This window comes from Heloderma suspectum, chromosome 5, assembly GCF_057233095.1.
Source record: "Heloderma suspectum isolate Gila_16-S chromosome 5, 16-S_ref, whole genome shotgun sequence".
NCBI classification, from domain to species: Eukaryota; Metazoa; Chordata; class Lepidosauria; order Squamata; family Helodermatidae; genus Heloderma; species Heloderma suspectum.
Window position 1 is genome coordinate 180,173,287 of NC_139462.1, and position 25,585 is coordinate 180,198,871.

The 25,585-nt window shown below is 44.6% G+C and overlaps 1 protein-coding gene across 4 annotated transcripts in view; it reads left to right on the top strand.

Annotated features, from left to right (window-relative positions):
• Positions 1-944: 944 nt before the first annotated feature.
• Positions 945-25,585, top strand: part of GSDME (gasdermin E) — a 46,611-nt gene continuing 21,970 nt past the window's right edge. Inside the window, exons 1-4 of one of the 4 annotated variants that reach the window (XM_084858541.1) lie at positions 945-1,063; positions 15,221-15,466; positions 15,674-15,770; positions 19,946-20,138. In XM_084858541.1, the coding sequence (XP_084714667.1) occupies positions 15,734-15,770; positions 19,946-20,138 (230 nt within the window). In that variant the 5' untranslated portion in view covers positions 945-1,063; positions 15,221-15,466; positions 15,674-15,733. Of the gene's footprint in view, positions 1,064-15,086; positions 15,467-15,673; positions 15,771-19,945; positions 20,139-25,585 lie in introns of those variants that run through there. The other 3 variants (XM_084858540.1, XM_084858539.1, XM_084858538.1) reach the window with 3 other exon arrangements.

Below are 25,585 nucleotides of genomic sequence, written 5' to 3' on the forward strand. Positions count from 1 at the left end.
GCAGACCGAGTGTGATTTACAACAGTGCACTGAAATGCAGTATTATTAGCCTCCATATTGTAGGTTGTAATAGGCATAAGTGCAGTCTGTGAAGGTGGGGGGAGCTTTTGTTCTCCTGTAGAGGGCTGCATTCCATGAGGAGGGGTAACTTGTTAGAGGCTGCATGCTGATGGTGGCTGGGACCAGAGCAAAAACCCATAGCCGCCTGCCCCCTTTTCTCCCTCTCTGTGTGTGCCTCCTCCTCCCCTCCAGCAGGCTGTTGGTGGGGAGGGGCAGATTGCTCTTGCCAGAGGTCTGAACGGATGGCTTGCCAAGGGCTGCAAGTTGCCCACCGCTGCTCTACGATGCTGCTTCAAAAGGGGGGCGAGTTCGATAGCGCCTTTCAATAACGCGAACTTTTAAGGAGAACTGCCATCTTTACTGGCGAAATGCAGCACATCGCACGCAGAGACACAGCCCTGCCCTGCGTCGCCATACACCGCGCAGGTATGACCAAGATGGAAACCATTACGCGGGGTCCAGCTGTTTCCGGCGAACCTTCTCTGTGCGCGCCAAGACCGCCTCGCAAGGGCGGCAACAGCCGGCCCCCAAGATCACACAGGCGGCAGCCCAGAGCAGCCAGGGCCCCGCTGCCTGCGGGCGCACCCGGAAAACGGGGCTGCGGGCCTCGCTCGGGGCCACGCGCCGCGCTTGCCGCCTCAGCGCTGTCGCCGGCGGGCCCCAGCTCGGGCGGCGAGCGGGGACGCCACGCGCTTCCCGTCCCTAGCGCGGCAGGCGGGGCCGCAGCGAGCCACGCCCACGGCCTGGAGCGCGCCCCTCCCGCGCCGGCCGCAAAGGAGCGGAGGAGGGAGAAGGCGAGGGGGACGAGGAAGGGGAGGGGGGAGGAGAGGAGAGGAGAGGAGAGGGGACCCAGGGAAGGCGGGGCCGCAGCGCTGGCGAGCCTTACGGCCGGCGGTGATAGGCCGGCGCGAACAATGGGCCCCCGCGCGGCTGGGCGGGAGAGGCGGCGAGGACGTCGGGCTCGCGAGCGGCGGCGGCGCCGCTCAGCCCCCCGTGAGGAGTTGTGAGTAACGGGAGCCAAGCCTGAGGGAGGGCGAAGGTCGTTCCGGGGCGCCCCCTTCCTGCCCGGGGGGCGCGCTTTCGTCTGGTCCTCCCTTGGCTCATGGCGTGCCGCGCGTGTCCTGCGCTCTCTAACGGGTCCTCCTTCCGTGGCTAGATCCTCCTGTGGGAACCTGTCTTTGTCGACGTTTCGGGCTCTGGAGCGGCCCACCCCAGCCTGGTGCCTGCCAGATGTCTTGGACTGCGCCCCCGTCCCAGCACACGCCCCGGTCAGGCCGGCTGGGGATGCTGGGAGCTGTAGCCCAGCACATCTGGCAGGCACCGCGTTGGGGGAGGCTGCTTTCGAAGATCTCGTATGCCGAAGGGCTGTGAGACGTTAGCGGCCTTCCCTAGCCTGGTTCCTCTGCAGACGTTTGGGACTCCAGCTCCCATCAGCCCCAGCCAACAAAGTCAGTGGTCAAGGATGCTGGGAGTTGTATCCCAACGCCTCGCATTCGGCATACATTTCAGATAAAGACAGATTCTCACAGGGCCGTGACCCTTCCCATTGGTTTATAACGCGCACAAAAATCAGTTTCACCCACGCCTGGGCCCTTCCCCAGGCCCAGAACGTACCGGCTCTGGTGAATCAGTTCAGCGTTCCCTATCCCAGAGTGGCCAGTCAAATGTCTCCTCTTTGGGAAGGCTGCAAGCAGGACATGAAGGCCAAAGCCCTCCTCTGTTGCTGCTCCCCAACAATTGGGGGTTCTGCTGAACGCTAATGGCTAATACTATTGAGAGACCATGAATTTGTCCCATCCTTGTCTAAAGACATCAAAGCCAGTGCCCACTGCCACATCGTGTGGAAGCGAATTCCAAATGTGAATTATGAATGAACTGAAGAACTGCTTTCCTTTCTGAATCTTTTGCTGATCAGTTTTATTGTTTGGCCCTCAATACTGAGAAATGGAGGCGGGGGGGGGGATCTCCACTTTCTCTGCACCATACATAATTCTAGAGCTATGTCATGTCACTTAAAATTAAACTAAAAAGCATTTTGTTTGGTTATAAATCTTGGTTTAAGCTAACCTTTAAAAATTAAATGCTTTAGCCTGTTGTTTTGTGGTTGTTGCCTGTGCCCTCGCAGTATTTCATATATTATTCCATATATGAATATGAAAGAGGTTGCTTCCTCTTTCTCTTCCTTCCCACTCTCTTCCAATGACATAGCAGTTCTGTATATATTATCCTATCTTTCTTCCAAGAAATAGAAAGTACATGATTACTCTCCCCCACACCACCATTTTTTCTTCACAATAACCCTTTGAGGTAGGTTAGGGCTGAGAACTGGTGACTGTCTCAGCTCATGGCTGAGTGGAGATTTGGACATGGATCTCCCCAGTCCTAAGAGCCCAGTACTCTAACCATTAGAGTACACCATTTTTCATAACAATTGCACAATACACTTGTCTCTCCCCCTCCCCCATTCTGTTAATCCCCTTCTTCTGCCACCCTATCCCCTCCCATTTGTGTATATACTTTTTATGGTTTTGTTTTAACCACACTGAATCTTTCAAACATGTTTCAAGCTCTCATTATCACATGGCAGTTATGTGGGGCAGTTTGATTGGCATTACCAGGCCTGTGTAAGTGCATATTATCATCTCTTCCTCAGCTCCGTTAGGTCAGGCCCCATCATTTAAATCTGTTGTATCCCTGCCTAAGCTATGCAAATTATTTGAATTGCAGGTCTGCAAATTTTGGAACCAGTTCTTCATATCTTTCTTTTTGAAGTGATAAAGTTTGTGTGATGTCTTGCCTGCTTTATTTTTATGCTGAAAATAAGGAGCAGTTTCTGTAAAAGAGCCCCAGGGTGCGAAACTGAAAAGCTACCGTATCAATAAAAACAGCTACTCTACAAAGAGCCCCTGCTTTTGACAGGTTCTTTTAAAAACAAAACAAAAACCTGATGGAAAAACTGGAAGGAATTATACACAAATGGTACCCATATGAAAATGAGGCTGTGAGATTGTCATCCCATAAAGACAGTGCAACTTCAAAATGTGTGAACTGCAATGACAATACCTCAGTGATAAGAGCACAAAGATCCCACGGGCTTTTCTACACCAGGCTTTTTATCTCACAACTTACCAAGGTTCTGCTTCCAGATTCTTTGTGAGATTAAGATCAGCTCCTTACATGGGCTGACATGTGCTTTTTTTCTGGGAAATGTCTTTGTCTGCAAGTTCTACATGTTTCATTATACAGTCACTAGATGGAGCTGTGTTATAGCAGAACTGTGCAATTTCACATGGCCATTAAAGCAGATTAACATTTATTAGTGCATTATCCCCAATCTTTTAAAAACCGTGATAAAGGTCAGAAAGTGCAGGAGATGACTTGGAGGTTGATGACGTCATGTTGGACTCAATGGTCTTATAGGCCCCTTCCAACCCTACTATTCTATGATTCTATGTAAAGGACCCATAAACTTCTGTGAGTGACCAATCACAAGCTTGCAATAAAAGCCTTGTGGAGAAATGCTCCACATCTCTGGTTAAAGAAAGGAGCAAGTACATAGGAAGCTGCCTTATACTGAGTCAGACCATTGGTCCATCCAGTATTGTTGATGCTGATGTGCAGTGGCTCTCCAGAGTTTCAGGCAAGAGTTCTTCCTTCCCTACTTGGAGATGCCAGGGTTTGAACCTGGGAGCTTCTGCATGCAAAACACATGCTCTGCTGGTGAGCTGTGGTCCCTCCAAGTACCTCCAGGTAGCAGATGGTGTGAAAGACTCTCTGCCTGAGACCCTGGGGACCCACTTCCAATCGGAGTAAACTAGTCTTAGCAAGATGAACAAATAGTTCATTTTAGGCAGAATCTATTTTAAATTATTATGAGTTGGAATCAGGATCTGCCTTCCACTGACAGAAGGGCTCTGTTCGCAGAAGGTTCCTCTGCCCAATTTTCAGCTCCCCCTCGCCCCCGGCACCACAGCTTACACCATTCATCTGGGCCTCTGTGTAGCCTCTGTGTAGCATGGGAGAAGAGAGTGGGGAAGTCCACTTCCACCAGCCCAGTTACACACACCTAGATCTGGATCCAACTCAATATGTGTAAATGGGGAGAGAAAAACATTTTTTAAATGAAAATTGGATATCCAGCCCATTGCTGTTGTTGTTTTGCTAGTTTGTCAAGCGCATATTGGAATGATATAAAAAGCCAAATGCTTGTTGAGGGAGGGATAGAGTTTCACAACTTTCATTGTATTTTCCCTCCCAGTATGGTTCTGATCCAGAGGCATTCTAGATTAGCAGCTTGCATTTTCCTTCCTGCTCACAAGAGTTTACTCTGCCAAACGGATGGTTGGCACGGCTGGCTTTGGCAGCCCTGATCAGACATTTGGGCGAGGGCGTATTTGGAATTGGTCTCCCACCCAAAACAGATGATTGGAGCAGAGACTGCCAGCCATCTGGTGCAAAAGTGTCCTCACTCCACAAGAGGTGCTATGCTGACGGCTGTAGTCTAAATGTAGGATTTTTTTATCCCCACGCCCCGCCCCTTCCTAAGACTGTCTTGTACACACAGGGCATGTTCTAGAAAGGTGATCCGTCTACTGGTCTGTTCCTGTGCCTGAATGAGGTTGATGATATTTACTTCCATCTTATTTGAAGGTTTTGTTTGAGAAATGATTGAATTGGTTTCAAAATGTGGCTTAGACAGACAATCAATCTCACATTCTTCCCTATTTATTTATTTATTTATTTATTTATTGCATTTATACCCCGCCTTTTTTCCTCTTGCAAGGAACCCAAGGCGGCTTACATTATCCTCCTCCTCTCCATTTTATCCTCACAACAACAACCCTGTGAGGTGGGTTGGGCTGAGAGTCTGTGACTGACCCAAAGTCACCCAGTGAGCTTCCATGGCTGAGTGGGGACTAGAACCCGGATCTCCCAGCTCCTAGTCCAACACTCTTGCCACTACACCACACTGGCTCCTAAAGAATAGCTGGTTCACACCTCATTGAAATTCAGAGGAGTTGTGTCCTATTTTGGTTTGGTTTATTACGATTTAATTAACAACCATGCTATAAATGTTCTGCCCATAATATGTCATATGTTTTAATAAATCTCACCTGTCAAAGCCCTACTTCAGGTAGGAGCCTTGTTTTAGTTCTCAGTCAATATGCTCCATTCTTTCAGTTAACTTCACAAAAGTTACTAGCCTACAATAACAAAAACTAAAAGCCTGCCCACTGATGTCTGCATGCTTTGGCTGGTGGTGATGGGAATCTATAATCTCAAACTTTAGAAACACTGGTTAAAAAGCCAGCTGTTCTGGATTACAAAATGTTTAAGAAGAAGGGGGGGGGACCCAAAGGGGTGGCGAATACTTGGGAAATTGAAACAACCAAACCAACTTTGACATCTCTTCAAAGGAACAGATAGAAAAGTAATGTCTGCTGTTTGAGAGGGAGCCTTTCATTGCTCATACCTCTTCCATCAAGGGAGAGCAACTTCATTCTCTTCAGATGTTGTTGGACTGCAAGTCCTATCAACTCTAGCTAATATAGCCAATGAAGGGGAGTTGCAATCCAACAGCATCTGGAGGGCCACAAGTTGCCCATCCCTGCTCTTTGGGGATTCTAACTGAGCGATGCAAAACAATCTTTTTGCCCAGACTGTCAGTGTGGAATGTTTTGTAGCTCGGTGGTAAAGCACCTGTTTTGCATGCAAAAGGTTCTAGGTTCAGTCCCTGCCATCTCCAGGTAAGGCTGGGAAGGACTCCTGTCTGAGACTGCTGCCAGTCAGCACAGAATATACTGAGCTAAATGGACAAATGATCTGACTTCGTGTAAGGCAGCTTTGCCCGCAGCCCTACATACTTTTTCTGTAAACATCTATGTTCAGACAACATGCTAAGCCACACTCAGTGGCTGAGTGTGGATTGGTTGTTGAACTGTGGGTTAACATGTTGTCTGAATGTCTGCAGGGTGGCTTGTTAACTATGCAGGGTGGCTTGTTAACCACCCTGAACAGCCCAACAACAAACCATGCATTCTCAAGGTGGCTTGTTCGAGAAAAATAAGCCGTACTGCATGGTAACAAGCCACCCTGTGGAAAATGTCCTGGGTTCAGACAACATGCTAACCCACAGTTCAACAAATAACCCATGGTTCAACAGCAACCCACGCTTAGCTAGTGAGTGTGGCATAGTGTGTTGTCTGAACAGCCCCTGTGTCTCCTTCCTGCCCCTCCCACCCCCTGCCCACACTTTAATTTGAGACAGTTTGGGCTAGGATGTGTTCCTTCATTGCCAGGGGACTCATCCCAAGAACATCTGAAGGAGCAGGTGATCTCTAAGCACTGGTAAAGTGCCTTCTTAACTCCCTAAGTAAGAATGGCTCGGGACCAGGATATCTAAAGAACCGCCTACTCCCACATGAACCAGTTAGAGTCACTATCGGGTCCTGCTCTGTATTCTGCCACCAAGGGAGGTGCTGTCAGCAGTAACATGAGATAGGGTCTTCTCATTGGCAGCACCCCTTGTGGAACTCTCTCCCAAGAGAGGCTCAGCTAGCCCCTTTATTTTTAAAGGGATAGTTAAGATATTCTTATTTCCCAGGCTTTTATGGATTTTAAGTTAATGTTTTTATTTTGTTTTTAATACTGTGTTTTTATTGTTGTGAGGCCTTTATGTGCACCAAAAGGTGGCATATAAATGTTTCTGTAATTAATCCGCAGTCTGGCAGAGCCCTCAACTATGCTCCATATAAAAACAGATTCTAGGTTGTATTCTTTTCAGCTGTGCCTGCTCCAGGTTTTTGAGGGCTGTTGGGCAAACCTTCCACAATGGGCCCCCTCCCTCAGTGAGTGTACCTTCTTGCCACCATTGTCACCAGCTGCTGTTGCTTCTCCTCTTTCTCACCGTCGCTACCACTTGCTTGCTTGACAGGCAGAGAGCCAGGGAGCAAGCAGGCAGTGCATCGTCTGCTCCTCCTTCTCTCCACCACTGTTGCCTGAGCCAGGCTGAGAGGCAGGTGAACAAGCAGGTTGCAGTGCTGAAGAGGAGGGGGCTCCAGGAGGCTCGTCTCAGTGGGCCCCCATTGGGATGTGGGCCCTCAGCAGGTGCCTGATCATAGAATCATAGAATAGTAGGGTTGGAAGGGGCCTACAAGGCCATCGAGTCCAACCCCCTGCTCAATGCAGGAATCCAAGTCAGAGCATCCCTGACAAATGGCTGTCCAGCCTCGTCTTGAAGGCCTCCAGTGTGGGAGAGCCCACCACCTCCCCAGGTAATCGGTTCCATTGTCGTATTGCTCTTACAGTCAGGAAGTTTTTCCTGATGTTCAGCCGGAATCTGGCTTCCTGTAACTTGAGCCCATTATTACGTGTCCTGCACTCTAGGATGATCAAGAAGAGATCCTGGCCTTCTTCTCTGTGACAACCTTTCAAATACTTGAAGAGTGCTATCATATCTCCCCTCAGTCTTCTCTTCTCAAGGCTAAACATGCCCAGTTTTTTCAGTCTCTCTTCATAGGGCTTTGTTTCCAGTCCCCTGATCATCTTTGTTGCCCTCCTCTGAACCCTCTCCAGCTTGTCTGCATTCTTCTGAAAGTGCGGTGCCCAGCACTGGACACAGTACTCCAGATGAGGCCTAACCAGTGCTGAGTAGAGGGGAACTAGTACTTCCCGGGATTTGGAAGTGATGCTTCTATTAATGCAGCCCAAAATAGCATTTGCCTTTTTTGCAGCCACATCACATTGTTGGCTCATCTTCAGCTTGTGATCGACAACAATTCCAAGATCCTTCTCGCTTGTAGTGTGGTTGAGCCACGTATCCCCCATCTTGTAACTGTGCATTTGGTTTCTTTTTCCTAGGTGCAGAACTTGGCATTTGTCCCTATTCAATGTCATTCTGTTGTTTTCTGCCCAGCGCTCCAGTCTATCCAGATCACTTTGAATTTTGTTTCTGTCTTCCAAAGTATTAGCTATCCCGCCCAATTTTGTGTCATCTGCAAATTTGATCAGCATTCCCTGCACCTCCTCCTCCAAGTCATTAATAAAAATGTTGAAGAGCACTGGGCCCAGGACTGAGCCCTGCGGTACCCCACTCGTTACCTCTCCCCAGTTTGAGAAGGTCCCATTGATAAGCACTCTTTGAGTCCGATTCTGTAGCCAACTGTGGATCCACTGGATCGTTGTTTCATCTAGCCCACTTTGAGCTAGTTTGCTCATCAGGATATCATGGGGCACTTCGTCGAAAGCTCTGCTGAAGTCGAGGTATATGATGTCTGCAGCATTCCCACGGTCTACAAGGGAGGTTACTTGATCAAAAATGAGATCAGATTTGTCTGGCAGGACTTGTTTTTGACAAATCCATGTTGGCTTCGAGTAATCACGGCATTGTTGTCAAGGTGCTTCCAGATGGATTGCTTTATGATCTGCTCCAGAATTTTCCCAGGGATTGATGTCAGACTGACTGGTCTGTAGTTCCCAGGTTCCTCCTTTTTACCCTTTTTGAAGATAGGGACAACGTTAGCCCTCCTCCAGTCATCTGGCACTTCCCCTGTCCTCCATGATTTCTCAAAGAGAATAGACAGCGGTTCTGAGAGTTCTTCTGCCAGTTCCTTTATGACTGTAGGATGCAGTTCATCTGGCCCTGGAGATTTGAACTCATTCAAAGTAATGAGGTGTTCCTTGACCATATGCCTGTCGATCTCAAGCTGCAATCCTGCCCCTTCAGCCTGTACTTCGCTTTTGCCAGGGGGGTCATAGACCCTCTTTGGGGAGAAGACTGAGCCAAAGTAGGAATTGAGCACCTCTGCCTTTTCTTTGTCATCTGTTATCGTTTTGCCATCCTTATTTAATAGCTGAACCACCATTTCTTTCCTCTGCCTTTTACTATGCACGTAGCTGAAGAAAGCCTTTTTGTTGTTTTTAATATCCCTTGCTAACCTCAGCTCATTCTCAGCTTTAGCCTTCCTGACGCCATCCCTGCAATTCTGTGCTACCTGCCTGTACTCTTCCTTTGTTACTTGGCCTTCTTTCCACTTCCTATATGTGTCCTTTTTTGTTTTCAGGTCATCCCTAAGCTTTTTGTGAAGCCACATTGGCTTCTTCTGTTGTCTTCCACCTTTTCTTCTTGTTGGAATTGCTTGTGATTGTTCCTTGAGAATTTCCTTTTTTAAAAGCTCCCACCCATCTTGGACTCCTTTTCTCGCTAGCATCGCTTGCCATGGGACCTTACTGATCATTATTCTGAGTTTATGAAAATCAGCTTTCCTAAAATCCAGGGTACGCGTTTGACTACACTCGGCTTTTGCTTCCCTTAGAACCAAGAACTCAAGTACAACATGGTCGCTTTCCCCCAGAGTTCCTGTAACTGCTACTTTATCCACTAAGTCATCTCTGTTGGTTCGGATCAAGTCAAGGATAGCCGATCCTCTAGTTCCTTCCTCTACTTTCTGTAGGAGGAAGTTATCCGCCACACAAGTCAGGAATTTCCTGGAGGGGCCATGTTTTGCTGAATTTGTCTCCCAACAAATATCGGGGAAATTGAAGTCCTCCATTACTACTACATCATGCTTCCTTAAAACATTGGCTATTTGCTTTTCAAAAGTTTCATCCTTGTCTTCTCCTTGATTGGGTGGCCGGTAGTAGACTCCGACCACCAGGTTCCTTTTATTCTTTGCTCCATTTATTTCAACCCAGATGCTCTCGATGGGGCTACCAAGCTCCTCCTCCTGTATTTCTGTGCAGAGATATGTATTTTTCACATACAGTGCAACCCCACCTCCCTTTCTGTTCCTCCTGTTCTTTTTGAACAAGTTATATCCTTCAATTGCTGTATTCCAGTCATGAGAGTCATCCCACCAAGTCTCAGTTATACCTATCAGGTCATAATTTCCCTCTTGTATTAAGAGTTCAAGTTCGTTCTGTTTGTTTCCCATACTCTGGGCATTAGTATATAGACATCGAAGACCATGTGGTTCATAGTCTGGCTTTCTTCCTACATGTGTCTGAAGACTATTATTGGGCGCTATCAGAGCTGTTCTCTCCATTGCAGTGCATGCGCCTATGTCCATTGTTACCCCCAACATTACATCTCCCTTCCCCGTAGGATTCAGTTTAGAGCCCTCCTGATGAAGTTCTTCATGCTGTGGCCAAACACAGTCTTCCCAGCCTTTGTGAGGTGCAACCCATCCCCAGCCAACAGCCCATCTTCCAGGAAGTATAGCCCGTGGTCCCAGAATCCAAATCTCTCTCGTCGGCACCACCTTCGTAGCCAGTCATTCACCCGGAGTATTTTTCGTTCTCTTTCTATCCCTCTTCTAACTACTGGAAGGATGGATGAGAAAACTATCTGGGCCCCAAAGTTCTTGAGTTTCCTTCCCAAAGCTTCAAAGTCTGACGTGATCTCTTCGTAGCTCTGCTTGGCGGTATCAAGGATCATGCTTATCCTTGATGCTGGCCCTGTTCTTAAGGAAAGGACAGCCTCTGCAGCAAAGGGACCCAGCTAATTAGAGGGGAGGCCCAGTTTAGTCAATTCTTTGATTTAAAAAATGTAAGTAATTACAAACCAGGAGTAGGCAACCTGGCACCCTTCTGCTGTTTTGGACTACAACTGCCATAATCCCTGACCATTGACCATGCTGGTTGAAGGTGCTGGGAGTTGTAGTCCTAAAAATGTGGAGGGCCCCATGTTGTCTACCCCTATTACAAACCCACAAGTAGCAGGTACTGCCTTAGAAGACGCTTTTCCTCTTCCTTCTCTCATGCCCAGGAAGGAATGCGTCCTCTGAGGGTGCCTGCCATGACGTATGTGGGTATCATCTACAAATGTGTTTTTTTCTTATGCACGAAACTGTGCATAACAAAATGTGATTGATTAGTGTAATTAAAATTCATAGAATCAAATAAGATTTCTTTAAATCTTTTATCAGCTCAACTAATTAGACTTCACTCCAAATGTTTCTCTATGACTTGGGGGCAAGAAAAGGGTAAATAGAAGGGGGATCAGAACACAGACCGTTGGCTGACTCTGTCCTCGGGCTAAACAAGATGTGATGGTAGTAGTCACATTTATGGGATCGTGTGTCTGTCCTGTTCATGTATAAATCAGGCTGGGTGGGTCGGGGTGTGTGTGTGTCTTTAACCTTGAGAGGTGCTTGGATGAGCTCTAGCATCTGAAGTGGATACAGGTCACCTGGGGGCAATATTTAGTAACCAATCCAGATACAGTTTTACCACCTCCATGTGGAAGTTGTTTAGTTGATTTACTAGGTCTGCGGTACAAGAAGGCTACAAACAGCAGTAGAAAAGGAACAGTGGAGACTGGTGGCTCCGATGTCAGTGGGGCAGTTAATCCACTCTGTGGTTCAGTCAGAAACAATCAAAACTCTAAAGCGGCTATCCAAGGTGCTTTCTGCTGAGGAGGTTTCTGCTGAGAGGATGGCTAGTGAGAGTTCAGTCAGCACTGTGCTGAGTGTGTTAAGTGTGTGTGTCTATTTGTAAAGATGATATAAAGGATTTTTAAAGATCCCTTCTACCAATGGAAGGGAAACCGCTGCCAGAATGTACTTCCCCTCTACCCTGCAGCCCCCCCCCCCCAAGTGCCCCAAATCTGCTTCAGTGGGTTGGGGGACCCTATGGAGCAGATTTGGGGGGACACAGAGGGGTGCAGGGGAGAAAAGATATCTAGGAAAGATAACTGGCAGTTATCCAAGCCGCCTGGGGGCAATTCTTTCTAGCCAGCGGCAACCAGCAACATGTTCATGGCAATTCTAATGATCTGTAATTTGAACTCCTTATCCTTTGCCAGTATCTGGAGGGGGAACTCCCAAGCAATTTATGTATGAGTCAACTCTGATATCACTTCTAGTATAACAAAGAATGAGTGATAGTTGGATCACATTTCCAGTTCTGATGCCTTGAGTAAACTTAGAAAACTCTTTTTAGCCTCCCCCAGCCCTGCAGGCTTATAATATTTATTTACAACATTTGTACTGCTCCACATCTAGACAGATTCTGGATCAGTGAACAAGAAGAGATAAAATTAACAAAAGATAAAAAGAAGAATGAAACATGATATTCAAATTATTCTTTAAAAAACAGAGTGCAAATAAAAACGAGGTTGGTCAACAACCAAGGAAGGCTTCCTGGAAAAGAGCTGTTTTCAGGAGGTGCCAAAAACAACCCAGTGTTGGTGCCTACCTGACCTCCAGAGGCAGGGAGTTCCATAGGAAGGGGGCCACCACACTGAAGGCTCTTTTCCTGGTGGACTCCAGTCAGGCCATAGGTCCATGTGGAACCATCAGGATCATGCCCTCTGATGACCTCCATGAGGTTGGTAAGGGAGGAGGCACTCAGGTATCTTGATCCCAAGTTGTTTAGGGCTTTGTAGGCTAGTACAAAACCTTAAACCTTAAGCCCAGCAGCAAATAGGCAGCCAGTGCAGTTCCCTCAGCAAAGGCGTTGCATGCTGAAAAGGGGCAGCTCCCAGCAACTGCCAAGCTGCTGCCTTCTGCACTAGCTCCAGCTCTGGAGCAGCCTTAAGGGCAGCCCCACATAGAGCACATTGCAGTAATCCAGTCTTGAGGTTACTAGTGCCTGTACCACTATGGCCAAGCTATTCCTGCCCAGGTGAGGCCGTAGCAACAGAATTGAAGCTGGACTGCTAGTCTCAAGAGATCTGCCACGTGCATCTGACAGTTGTTGCAAGAAGTTATTGCATCTTGTCTTTGGCAGGGTGTTTACCGGAACAGTTTTCCACCTGGTTCTTACCACACTGAGAAAGACTAATTCATTCCAACGTGATGCTTGAACATGGCTTATTTTGATAACTGTTCTGCCAATACATACCACATTGCTGTGGCTCTGTTAGTTCAGTATTTAGTTACATGTTCAGTTCAAACCCTGTTTGTACAAAAACTAAATTCGTCAATTAAACTCAGAGTTTTGCACATAAATTTTCAGCAGAAAAGTTAATAAATGTTTACATACTAGGCAGTTGCAAGTTGCTTGTTTGTAGACATTTCTTGTTTCTATATCTGAAAAATATTACATGTCCCACAAAATTCTAACTACTACATAATGTAATATTATCTCAGCTGTAGCCTTCAGAACTGTATTTGCAAATGCTTTGCAGATGTTGGTGGTTTGGTGTCCCTCTGTTCTTTCCATGGAATTTTGCAAAATCTTTTCCATATGGCCTGGCTTCTCACTCATGTTGTCCTTTGTGCATTTGTTCGCCTTCCTACATACTAAGGTTAAGGCAGCCTTTCCCAACTTGGTGTCCTCCTGTTGGATTATAACTCCCAGCATCCCCCATGCTGGCTGAGGGATCCTGGAATTTGCAGTCCAACACATCTGGAGGGGACTAGATTGGGGAAGACTGATCTAAAGGCTGCATCTTATGTGAAGGTTGATACTTGGGTGCCTATACCAAGTACATAAATTAAGGGTGGGCAGCATGCGGCTCTTGAGCTGCATGCAGCCTCCACTGCTCCCTGCCTCCTAGAAAAACAAGATTTGTATGAAAAAATGGTGTCTGGAGTGCTACAGAGTGCCCACAGAGGTTAAATTAAGCTTGCCAACAAGCTAAATTTGACCTTTTTGATGCTCTATAGTGCTCTGGGTGCCATTGTTTTTTAGATAGATAGATAATTTAATTTTGGGTTCCAGCCCATCAGAGGGGGGGAGTTCCAGGGGGTAAAAATGTCCCCCAGACCTCCTGAAGTTGCTGACATAAATGGATTCATATCCCATCAGATATGAAGAGTGCAAAAGTGTAAAATTGTTGTTTTTTCTTTAAAATACATGAACGCAGGGGTCCAATACTTTCCCACTCACTGTGCTCATGTATTAAAAATGAAAATTATGTTTTTATTGAAAAGAAAATCTTAAAATATTTGTAAGAAAAGAAACAACACAAAATAACAAGTGAAGCACATTGGAAAGGGTACAGAGTCCGTATATCCTATCAATCAAACTGCATTAACTGAGGATACTACCCAGCTAGTTATATCTAGGGGATTTCTGAGTGTTTCACTGGTGTGTATTTCCAGTCTTGCTACGAGCAAGGGAGAGACAAGAGTTTTGCGTGAAGTGTCCTGAAGTTCCTGTGAACAAATACTTAATCACACTGGTTTAGGTGTAGGTTCAGTGCTAGAGGATGTACCTTTATTAATTTCACCATAGACTTGCCTCCAGAACCTGTCAATAACATTACATGCCCCCCACATGTGGCAATATGTTTCCAAGGAAAAACATTCCTTCCAATATTTGGGGGAAACATTATTCTAAATATTATGAATAATTATTATTCACTGTACAGTTCTCAGAGTTGTGAGTTTGATAAAGTATAGGAAAATGTCTGACTTGGCCTAACTCATTGGCAGTGGCAAAGTTACTGTGAGCTACGTATATGGAGAACTCTAGACATTACTGCAGTGTTGCCTGACAGTATGTGGAGTTTCACACATTACTTTTAGGTGTACATGTTAAAGGTGCTCCATTCGTGTGTGGGAGCTCAGCTCTCTGGTTCAAGCAGCTCTGGCCAACATCAGGGAAGCCCTCGGAGCATTAGCCCATGAGGCATGACGAGCTGCTACCGGAAGGATCATTTCCCCATCCACTGTGAGCATGAGCAGAAAGGCTTTCTACTCACACGTGGCACATGCGTGCATGTGCATGCATTAGCGTGTTAAATCTTGCCAAGATGTTCTAAGTGTGTATCTAAAATGTGAATGCAACAACTTATTTGCAAAAATGGATATTGTGCGGCTACATTGTGTCAGTGAGCTGGGTTTGGTTGCATCTCCTTATTGAGATCTGCTTAGTGGGAAATCAGCATTTGCTTCTGTGTAATGTTTGAAGGAGCTTTCTCAAAAACCTGCTCTCACCCCAACTCCCAAGTAGACCCAGTCTAACTACAGGTTCTAAATCAGCCTTCCTCAACCTGTTGCCCTCCAGATCTGTTGGAATGCAACTCCCAGAATTCCCAGTCAGAATGGCCAATAACATCATTGGAAACATAGACCTCTCTGATTTGGGTTTGGAAAAGCATTGCTCCAACCCACTGGAGACAACTGTCTAAACCAGTATCCTAATTAAAAGTGCAAATGTATGCCTTGTTCACAACATTTGTATTTGTCATATCTTGATTTTATTTCCCTAGGTTTTTTAAAAAAAAGAATTCCCCACGCCCCCAGGATGTTTGCAAAGGCAACAAAGAACTTTGTGAGAGAGGTTGACTGCGGAGGAGACTTGATCCCTGTATCTCGCCTGAATAACTTGGATAAATTACAGTTTCTGAGTTTAGTGACAAAGAAGAAGAAAACCTGGTGCTGGCAGAAGCCAAAGTACCATCTCTTGTCAGTCTCGCTGAATGATGTGCTTGCTAAAGGTGAACCCATAAAACCAGGTATAATTACAGCTACACCATGTTAGAGGAGATAAGAAAAAGTGCAAAGTGCAACTGTTAATAAAAAGTATTCCTAATCAGACTGCTGCGGATTTGTCAGCTTTGTTTTTTTAAAAAATCTTTGAATATTCAACACTTTTCAAAAAGTCAGATGCTGCCATGTAATTACATGTATTGTGTCATCTTGCCTTTCTTTTCATTTTAAAGCATATACAAGACATTCATTTAAATGGTGAAATTGTTTCTCCAAAGAAAGCAGTGAAAAGAATGCTGGTGAACCTGAATGATGCTGCTGACTTAAATGGTACTGTTTTATAGGTTTGATGTTCTGAAGTGCTTACTTGGAGTGGCTGTCAGGTTTTTTTGAATTTCAGATGCTCAGACGGATAACTTTCAGAGGGCCACGATAATATGTTTCAGGGGGGAAAGGAAGAGTCTTGTGGCATCTTTAAAGACTAAGGGCACAATCCTATGCATGCATAGACAGAAACAAGGCCTACAACTCCCAGCATGTCCCAGCCAGTATGGCTAGCTGGGGCATGCTGGGAGTTGTAGGCCTTTTTCTGTCTATGCATGCATAGGATTGTGCCCTAACAGATTCTATGTGGCATAAACTTTGGTGGACTAGAATCCATTTCATTAGTTTATGAAGTGTTATCCTCATCTGGCAGGTGTGTGTGTGAGTGAACACACGAGGGATCAGCGAATCCATCGAGCTTGGTTTCACTCAGGTTCTTACTTTTTCACTTTTAAGTTCATTCTGTCTTGTTTCTGCATAGGATTGTGATTTTTTTCATCCACATTAAAAATTTGTATGGATTTTTGTCTGCCTTTTTGAAAAATACACATAATTTTGTATGCACTTTTGCAAACATATGCACTGTTAAGCAATTTCACAATGAATAAAGATTTGGGGGTGCATTTTTTCAAATGTATACATTTTGTGCGCGTTTTTTCAAATGTACACATTTTGTGTGTGTATTTTTTCAAATGTATGCATTTTGTGGGCAGATTTTTTTTAAAAAAAATTGTGAGCTGCATTACAAACTTCAGAAATGTACAGATTTTGACAGCAAACTGTCTTCTGGCTCATGGAAATGCAAATTTGATAAGTTTACATTAAAATGTGAAAGCAACAAATTTCCCACCCATCTGTTGTGTGTGTATGCATGCACACATATATAGAGAAAAAGTAGTAAACAGTGCAGTTGAATGGCCTTGAACTGCAAGAGGTGCAGTCTGTGACAATTCAATTAATGTATAAATGTTTGCAAAATAAGCACTTTGACTATTCACAACAGCAGTAATCTGTGATAACATAATCATCCTAGCATTGCTAAGTTAATTAACACCTGAAGTAGGATATTGAACACTACTGTCTTTATTCATGACCAAACAGATTAGATTCAAAATTAGATTCTATCAAGCAGTGTTGATAAAACAAAGAGTCTTGTGGCACCTTAAAGGTTAACAAATAATGGATAGAATCAAATGTCTTGATCAGTTAGAAAGACAGGAAAGTTGATTCTATCAAGAAAATTGATTCTGTCCATCATTTGTTAATCTTTAAGGTGTCACATGACCCTTTTTTTTTTTCCTGAGCTGATAGTGTGCTCCATTCAGTGGAATATAGTTGGCACTCCATGTTGCCCCTTCAAGTACCCTAAAAAGCATATCATAGGCTAAGATCCAAAAGCTCCATGCATGCTCTACAATGGGGTCCCCAGCCTTTTTGAATCCATGGGCACATTTGAGAATTTGAAAAACTGCTGAGGGTATCACCACAAAATGGCTCCCATGGAGAAAGTGGCTGGTCACATAATAGCTCTTATGGGGTCCTGGCTAGTCAAAAATGAGCTAAATAAATGGTGTGGGGAGAGAAATAGTGAGGCTAGAGGCTGGGTGGGTGGAAGAAATAGAAAGGCAAAGGAGTAGAGGGGAGAGAAAGAGCAAGGCTGGGAATGGGGAGAAACAGTGAGCTAAAGACATGTTGAGATAGAAAAAGCGAGGCTAGAAAGGGAGAGAAAGAAGACTGCCCTAACATTTTCCAAGGTTTTATTTAAAAAAATGTTTTTGAAGGGGGCAAGAAGTGGAGAGATTTGTGGGCACCCTTGGAGGTTCCTGAGGGCACCATGTCACTGACATGTGCAAATAGGGACTTTCTATCTCCACGGACTCCTGAAAGTCACTTTCAAAGGCTGGAGGACTCTTCAGAGTGTTTCTCCATGAAGTGTGAGGGGTTGGCCCCAGAATGGTCTCTGGTTTCCAATCATTGTCCTTGGACCGAAGAGGAGAGGAACCTTTCTGTGGATAAATCCTCTTCTCTTGCCCCACCCCAGGTAAACAAACCAAGCTTTATGTTTCATGTATTGATCCTATACTTCTCACCAGTCTTTTTGCTTTCAACATATGTGAAATACCCCTGCAATGCTAGTCTAACGTAATGATTTTTGGTGTTGGGTTGATCCCCTCCCAAGCATTTATTTGATTGTGTGATTCGTTTTAGGTATGGTTCATTTAACTTCTAGGCAAAATTAATATTGAATGTATATGGCAGCCTCAAAGAACTAAAGATTGGCTTCAGAATGGATGCATTGTAAAGCACAGGGTTGGCAAACTGATGCCCAGAAGCCACATCCATCCATCCTTCAAAATATCAGAGACTGGGTTGTGTACTGTCCCCTCTAGATAGTAATTCTATCTAGAGCTTTGATCTACTGGCTTACAGAGGAACCAAAACACCACAACACTTTGGGGCTGTTCACACAACATGCTAACCCACACTTAGTGATTGAGTGTGGGTTGTTGTTGAACCATGGGTTGTTTGTTGAATTGTGGATTAGTGTGAATTAGTGTGACATTTTCTCCAGGATGGCTTGTTAACCATGCAGCATGGCTGTTAACCACCCTGGACAACTCAACAACAAACCATGGGTTCTCAAGGTGGCTTATTTGAGAAAATTAAGCCACACTGCATGGTTAACAATCCACCCTGCAGAAAATGTCCTGGGTTCAGACAACATGCTAACCCATAGTTCAGCAAAAACCCAAGGTTCAAGAACAGTCCACACTCAATGACTTGGTCTGCACGTCACGATAAGCCATGGGGGTTTATAAGCTACTCATAGTCGCTTATAAGCCACCGTGGCTTATCGTGTCATCTGCAAGGGGTTTTCCCCTGCCGGGGTGGCTTATTAAGCCAAAATAAGCCACTCTGATAAGTCATGGTCTGCAGTGAGGTTTATTTAAACCATCATTCCTTATCGTGTCATCTGGCGCTCCACTGTGGCTTAAAGAGTGGTTTAAATATTGCCTACAGAGTCACTGGACACGAGCAATCAAAACATCTGCTGCTACTCTGCTCCAGCTGGCAGATCACTGTTTCTGAGAACGGCCTAGCAGCCAGGTACAGATAGCCACTGACAAAAGCTCTAAGCCACCCTTGAAACAACGAAATAATGCTACCACAACAACATAGTGGGAATTAAAAAGACAGCTGTTCTCTATAGCTCCAATCGCCCTACCTCCCAAGTGTGAAACAGCGAAATAGCACTACCTAGCAACATACCGCAAAGCAAAAATAAGGAGCTGTCAAAAGTGCACTGCTGCCAGTGGGAGAAACAAAAGGAATGTTGGGGGTGGGGGAAGAGCAGGGTTTTGATGGCGCATTGGGCGCCTCCCAACTAGGGGAAGCTGTGTATGAAGTGTTGTCCCAATCCTGCAAACTTCCAAGGGTTTATAGACGCCACCCCCTTCTTGGTGGAAATTGGGTTTTCGCTCCGTTGGGTGGCTCAGAGAGGAACTGTGGTGTGAGGGTAGGAGTGGTATCCAGTGCAATGGAAGCTGGGATACCATCCTGGCCAAGTGGGAGGACTGTAGAGGGAGGAGGGGAGAGGGCGGGGAGAATAAGCTAAGCACAGTAGCTTATTTGTCCCATCATGTGTGGGGATACAGGAGCATATAAATGACCATGAGTAGCTTATAAACCACCATGGCTTAAAGTGACGTGTAAACCCAACCAACCACCGAGTGTGGGTTAGCATGTTGGGCGAACCCAGTCAACTGCTTTCTTTTTTATGCCGGTAACTGCTCCGTGTGTGCAATGGAGAGAGTGATTTCTCTAAAGCAGTTCTGAGTCGGTGGATGATCTTCACCCTCTGCTCCAATTCAGAAAACTGCGCATCTAAAGAAGCTTCCATTATGACAAAAATAATACACACACACACTGTACACAAACATTTCCAATGTACCTATAAGACTTTGTAGCATAGGTCATCTGTTCCTTTGTTCACTGGATCTGAAGAGTTCACAAGCACAGAGACAGGATGGAACAACTTAAGCAGGCTGTTGTAGATTTGTAGGTGCTTCAATCTGAATTTATTTGGCCATTCCTCTTCTTTTATTTGATTTCATAAACTGTGCTTCAGATCTGATATTCTAAGACCTGAGCTAGTTTTTTATTTTTGCTTATTTTTCAAGTTGTGGTAGAATCTGATTTTGTGAAGTATGAGGGGAAGTTTGAAGACTATGTCGGGGGAAGCATTGAAACTTCGTTTGGGAAGATTAATCTAGGAGCTGGAGGAAGAGGTGTCGTAGAAAGCCAGTCATCTTTTGGAAATCTAAAAAAGCAAGAAGCTGACTTGCAGAAGCTTATGAAAGATGTCAAGGGAAGGTAGGTTTTCAGCTTTAGAATTGGTATCCTCCTTGGCAATTTTTTTTCTTTTAGAAAAGAGTGTGGTTAAAAAGGATGTAGAAATGTTTGCCTGTTCAGAGAGCATTTCTGCACCAGGCTAAAATCCCGCAACTTTACTGGGGCTTCCTGCTTCCATTTTAAATGCAGGATCATGATGGGGTCCCTTTACATGTGCTTCCCTTCTCCCCCTTTCCTCCCTTATCTGCATTCAATATGTTTCATTATACAGCCACTAGATGGCACTGTGGTCTAGCTTCTCTTATTGTAAGATTTCCTCTTCTCATGGGGGAACTCAGTGTGCTGAAATTTAATAGCTCATTATCTCCAGTCTGTAAAAAAAGGGATAAAGGTCGTTTAGTGTTGGAGGTACCCTGGAGGTTGATGACATCATGTAAAGGACCTGAAAACTTCCATGAGTAACCAGATTCATTAGCAAAATAAAAGCCCCCTGTGGGGAAGCCCAAAGTGAGGGCAAAGTAATGGAGGCATTGCTCTCACTCTGAATTGGCGTTGTTTGGCCTCAGGAAATAGTCAGACTTGGCTATGTGCAGATATTGCAATGGCCAGAAATACCTTAGTTGTTGTTTTTAATGGCGCTAATGCAGTAGTTGCCAGCCAATCATGGGTGCAGACAAGCCTCCTCTTCCCAAGCACTGAAGAATCATAGAATAGTAGGGTTGGAAGGGGCCTACAAGGCCATCGAGTCCAACCCCCTGCTCAATGCAGGAATCCAAGTCAGAGCATCCCTGACAGATGGTTGCCCAGCCTCGTTTTGAACGCCTCCAGTGTGGGAGAGCCCACCACCTCCTTAGGTAATTGGTTCCATTGTTGTATTGCTCTAACAATCAGGAAGTTTTTCCTGATGTTCAGCCGGAATCTGGCTTCCTGTAACTTGAGCCCATTATTCCGTGTCCTGCACTCTGGGATGATCAAGAAGAGATCCTGGCCTTCCTCTTTGTGACAACCTTTCAAGTACTTGAAGAGCGCTATCATCTCTCCCCTCAGTCTTGTCTTCTCAAGGCTAAACATGCCCAGTTTTTTCAGTCTCTCTTCATAGGGCTTTGTTTCCAGTCCCCTGATCATCTTTGTTGCCCTCCTCTGAATCCTCTCCAGTTTGTCTGCATCCTTCTTAAAGTGTGGTGCCCAGAAATGGACACAGTACTCCAGATGAGCCCTAACCAGTGCTGAGTAGAGGGGAACTAGTACTTCCCTGGATTTGGAAGCTATGCTTCTATTAATGCAGCCCAAAATAGCATTTGCCTTTTTTGCAGCCACATCACATTGTTGGCTCATCTTCAGCTTGTGATCGACAACAATTCCAAGATCCTTCTCGCTTGTAGTGTGGTTGAGCCACGTATCCCCCATCTTGTAACTGTGCATTTGGTTTCTTTTTCCTAGGTGCAGAACTTGGCATTTATCCCTATTCAATGTCATTCTGTTGTTTTCTGCCCAGCACTCCAGTCTATCCAGATCACTTTGAATTTTGTTTCTGTCTTCCAAAGTATTAGCTATCCCACCCAATTTTGTGTCATCTGCAAATTTGATCAGCATTCCCTGCACCTCCTCCTCCAAGTCAGAGCTACAACAATGGTTTAAATCTCAACATGGCATCCACATAATGGGATGTAGGCTCCAGCTCTACAAATATTTGTGTGCGTGTTTATATATGCTGGGATACTCTTATTGGAATTTGGATTGGATCCAGAATCCGCCTTCAGTGGACGGAAGGGCTCCACTCACAGAAAGTGCCTCTGCCTGATTTTTGGAGATATCTCTTCTGCTCCACAGCTCACACCATTCAGCAGGATCCCTTGACCCTCTGTGGAGCATTTTCACAGGGCTGGAGGAGCTGCTGTGGGGAAGAGGGGGCAGTGAAGCCCAATTTTACATGCTTAAATCTGGATCCAACCCAGTTGTTTTCACACCAGAGATTACAATGTTTTGTTAATTGTGACAGGTTCAAAGTAAAATAGTTGTTCATCATTTTTACATAGCCTCTGTCTCATTGACACTGTCAAAAACGCTGCCGTTAAGTTGATGCCACAGCCTTTAAAGCAAAGCTGCACTTTTTGCTAATAGGAAGTGGCCATTGGCCACCTGAATCTCTATGGCTGACACTTGTGCCTGACTCCCTCAGGAGTAAGTGTGGCGGGGGGATATGTTGGGACAAGGGAAGGTTATAATGCAGGCATACATTGGAACTTGGATTACTGCTTCAGCATCATGGTGGGGATAGATGTGCTTGCTCTTTTGTGACTCATGTGAATGCATGTACTGGGTGCTCACTTAAGAGTTAAACTTTAAAGTTTGTCAAATACTTGAACTGTATCGTGATACCTGTGAATCTCTGCCATGAGGTAAGTCACCATCAAACAGTATAGTTGTGATGAAGAGGTTGTGTGAATCCACCTTAGGTGTGTGGATTTGTAAGGCTTTTTATTTGAGGTAGATGCAGAATGAAGTACTGTCACAGCCTGGAAAGTTACTAGCTTTATAGCATGTGTGCGCGCGAGAGAGAGAGAGAGAGAGTGTCTGAAATTAATCCACTGGAAAACTGTATTTTGAATAGGATTAATAGGTGAACTAACATGGGGTTCTGTTTGGTGGAATGTGACAGAGGATTAGACTTGTGCTCTCCAGTCTAGCTAGCTTCTTTCTGGGGAAATAAAGCCTGGCATTACAGAATTGCAGCCAGCCTTTGGGATAGAAGAAACTGGGCGGTTGTTTGTTGCTCCAGTACCCTGGGAGGAAGCCAAAAGACAAGATTTGGGGCTCAAACCCGCTTTACAATTTCATTACTATGAACATCAGCCCCGGGGGATTTGGACACCAACATAGGAGCTCTCCTGTTTCCACTTCTTGTATATTTGTGCTACCTCTGATCCAGCACTTCTAGCAACCTACCCTATCCTATGCAATGGATTAGGGGTAGTTTTGGTGTGAATTAATTGTATGGTATATTGTATATCAGCTCCTCCTCCCTCAGCTGGTACCACCAATAGCCATTCCACTAGGCTGTACAGAGGGAAATGAGAGGGGGAGCGAGGCCATTCCATCAGCCCTGCTGAAAGACTGCTTGATTTTCCCCCCTTTTTCCTTCCCTTCCCATCCATTTTCCTTGTATGTTGTATCTGTTTAGATTGTAAGGGAAAGCAAACAAGTGCATAAAGCACAAGGAACCTTAAAAGATATTATTGAAGAGTTTCACCAAAATATTGATAAGGATGAATATATTTTTTTATATTTAAACAAGTATACTGGTTACTAACTTGTTTCAAAACTTCTTCAGAAAAACATTCAAATTTGAAGAAGTGTTTGAGGAATGTTCTTCTGAAGAAGTTTAGAAACAAGTTATTAACCGGTATACTTGTTTAAATATAAAAAAAATTCATCCTTATCAATATTTTGGTGAAACACTTCAACAATATCTTTTACAGTTCCTTGTGCTTTATGCACTTGTTTGCTTTCCCTTCGTCTCCTGGAACCTTCTCCTGTTGGTTTTTCTTTTAGATTGCATGTCAGACAAGCCCTGCTTACAGTCAGACAGGGACTGATTACACATAAGCCACTCCAGGAGCCTTTTTGATTGAGGAGCAGGATAAAAATGCTGTAATAAATACATACATACATAAAATACGAAGTATTAGCATATACTGTGTATGTTCTTAAGAGTATATATGTTTGCTGATATACAGATATAGATACAGATATGTTAAAGGATGAAGTAGAAAGAGGCCAGGTAGGGCCATGTACATATCTTTTAAAAGAGAGAACATCAATGCATGTGAATTCCTGTTTAGCGAATGCATAGTTGAAACCTCACAGAGAAGGAAGTAGATAGCAGCAGAAAAGTGAGTAGGGAAAGGGTAATGCATACACTCACGCACACACACCGCCACCCTGCTGCTCCTCTGCTTCAAATGCCACCTCCTGAAGCTGCCTTTCCTTGGAAGAAAAGGCCATCTGGGTTTTCCTTTGAACCTTTGAGTATAGCGTATAGTTCAGACATGAGATTCCTTTAAACAATGGAAGGAACAAGGACCGAATTACTGAACTGTTAAAGGATTTCTTTTTAGTTGTCTAGCCACCTTTTTAGATTTGCCTGTAAATTGAAGATATGTTGCATTTTCTAGACACAGTATTAGTTAAGTTCAAAAAGTCTGCTGTAATTGCCATGATTATCTAACACAGTGCCATTAATAGGTTTCTTTGACTATAATGAATCCTTCTCTCTGGAGATCAACAATTAAGTCCACAGTCTTCTTTTAGAAAGATTTTTTTTTCATTCTTTTGATACTGTGGGACATGATAACACCACTATTATATATAACAGATAGGACTGCCTGCTCCCAAGCAGACCTGCCCAACTGGTAGATTTGCAAGACCTTGGAGATTATATTATTGCAATGCAGAACAGAAATATTTTAAGTTTAAAAAATGACATCTTACTAAAATAACATCATGCTGCGGTGCGAGTACTTTATTGAATAGTCAAAATAAAGCCACCTACCCGTTGGGGAAATTGGAGTCGCTTTTAGCTGACCCCTGCAGCCTGCTCAGTGGTTCAGTTGCCTATTTTAGCATTTAACATATCGGTTAAACTGTGATTTGAATTTTGAAGGGCACGCAGGTTTGTGATGGAGACATAAATACTGGGCATTTGGGAGGGATGCTCAGGGAGTGCTGAAAGGTCTGATTTCCATCTTTATTTAAGGTGTGGATCTCACGTTAATGTGTCTGAAGCAGCTGATGCTAGCAAAGGGTATCTGCTTGCAAGACTAGGCTGGCATCATGTTTTTTAATACGATGTAAGTATCCCAATGCAGTGACCTAACACAGTCTCTCCCAACTGGATGCTCCTCAGATGTGTTGGACCATTGGGCGTGCTGGCTAGAGATTATGGAAGTTGCAGTTCAACACATCTGAGGGGACACCAGTTTAGGGAAGGTTGGTTCTGTTTGTTTTTGACTGGAGTCTGACCTCTTGGAATTTGCCACTGAAGAATCGATAGTTTATCAACTTCAGACACTGGTTTCATTTCAGCACCACGTTAGAACATGGTGTTTTTTTTACCAAAGCTTTGAGGCCTACTTAGATTCCCTGAGTTTGTACACTGTTCTAACCGTTTTATTATTTAAGATTTTAAATTGGTATTAGCTAGCTTAATGATTTCATATGTTTTTAGCTATTTAAATTATTTATTGTTTTACACTGTTTAAATTGATTTTATCTGTATGCCACCCTGAGATCCTAATGATATAGGGCGGGATACAGATGTTTTAAATAAATAAATAAACTTCATATAGAACAGTACTCTGCGTGTCATTAGTAAAAGATGTATTTTTCATAGTAGCAAGTTTAAAGTGCAATCCTATGCATATTAAGACAGGAAAAAGTCCCTACAACTCCAAGCATGCTCCAGCCAG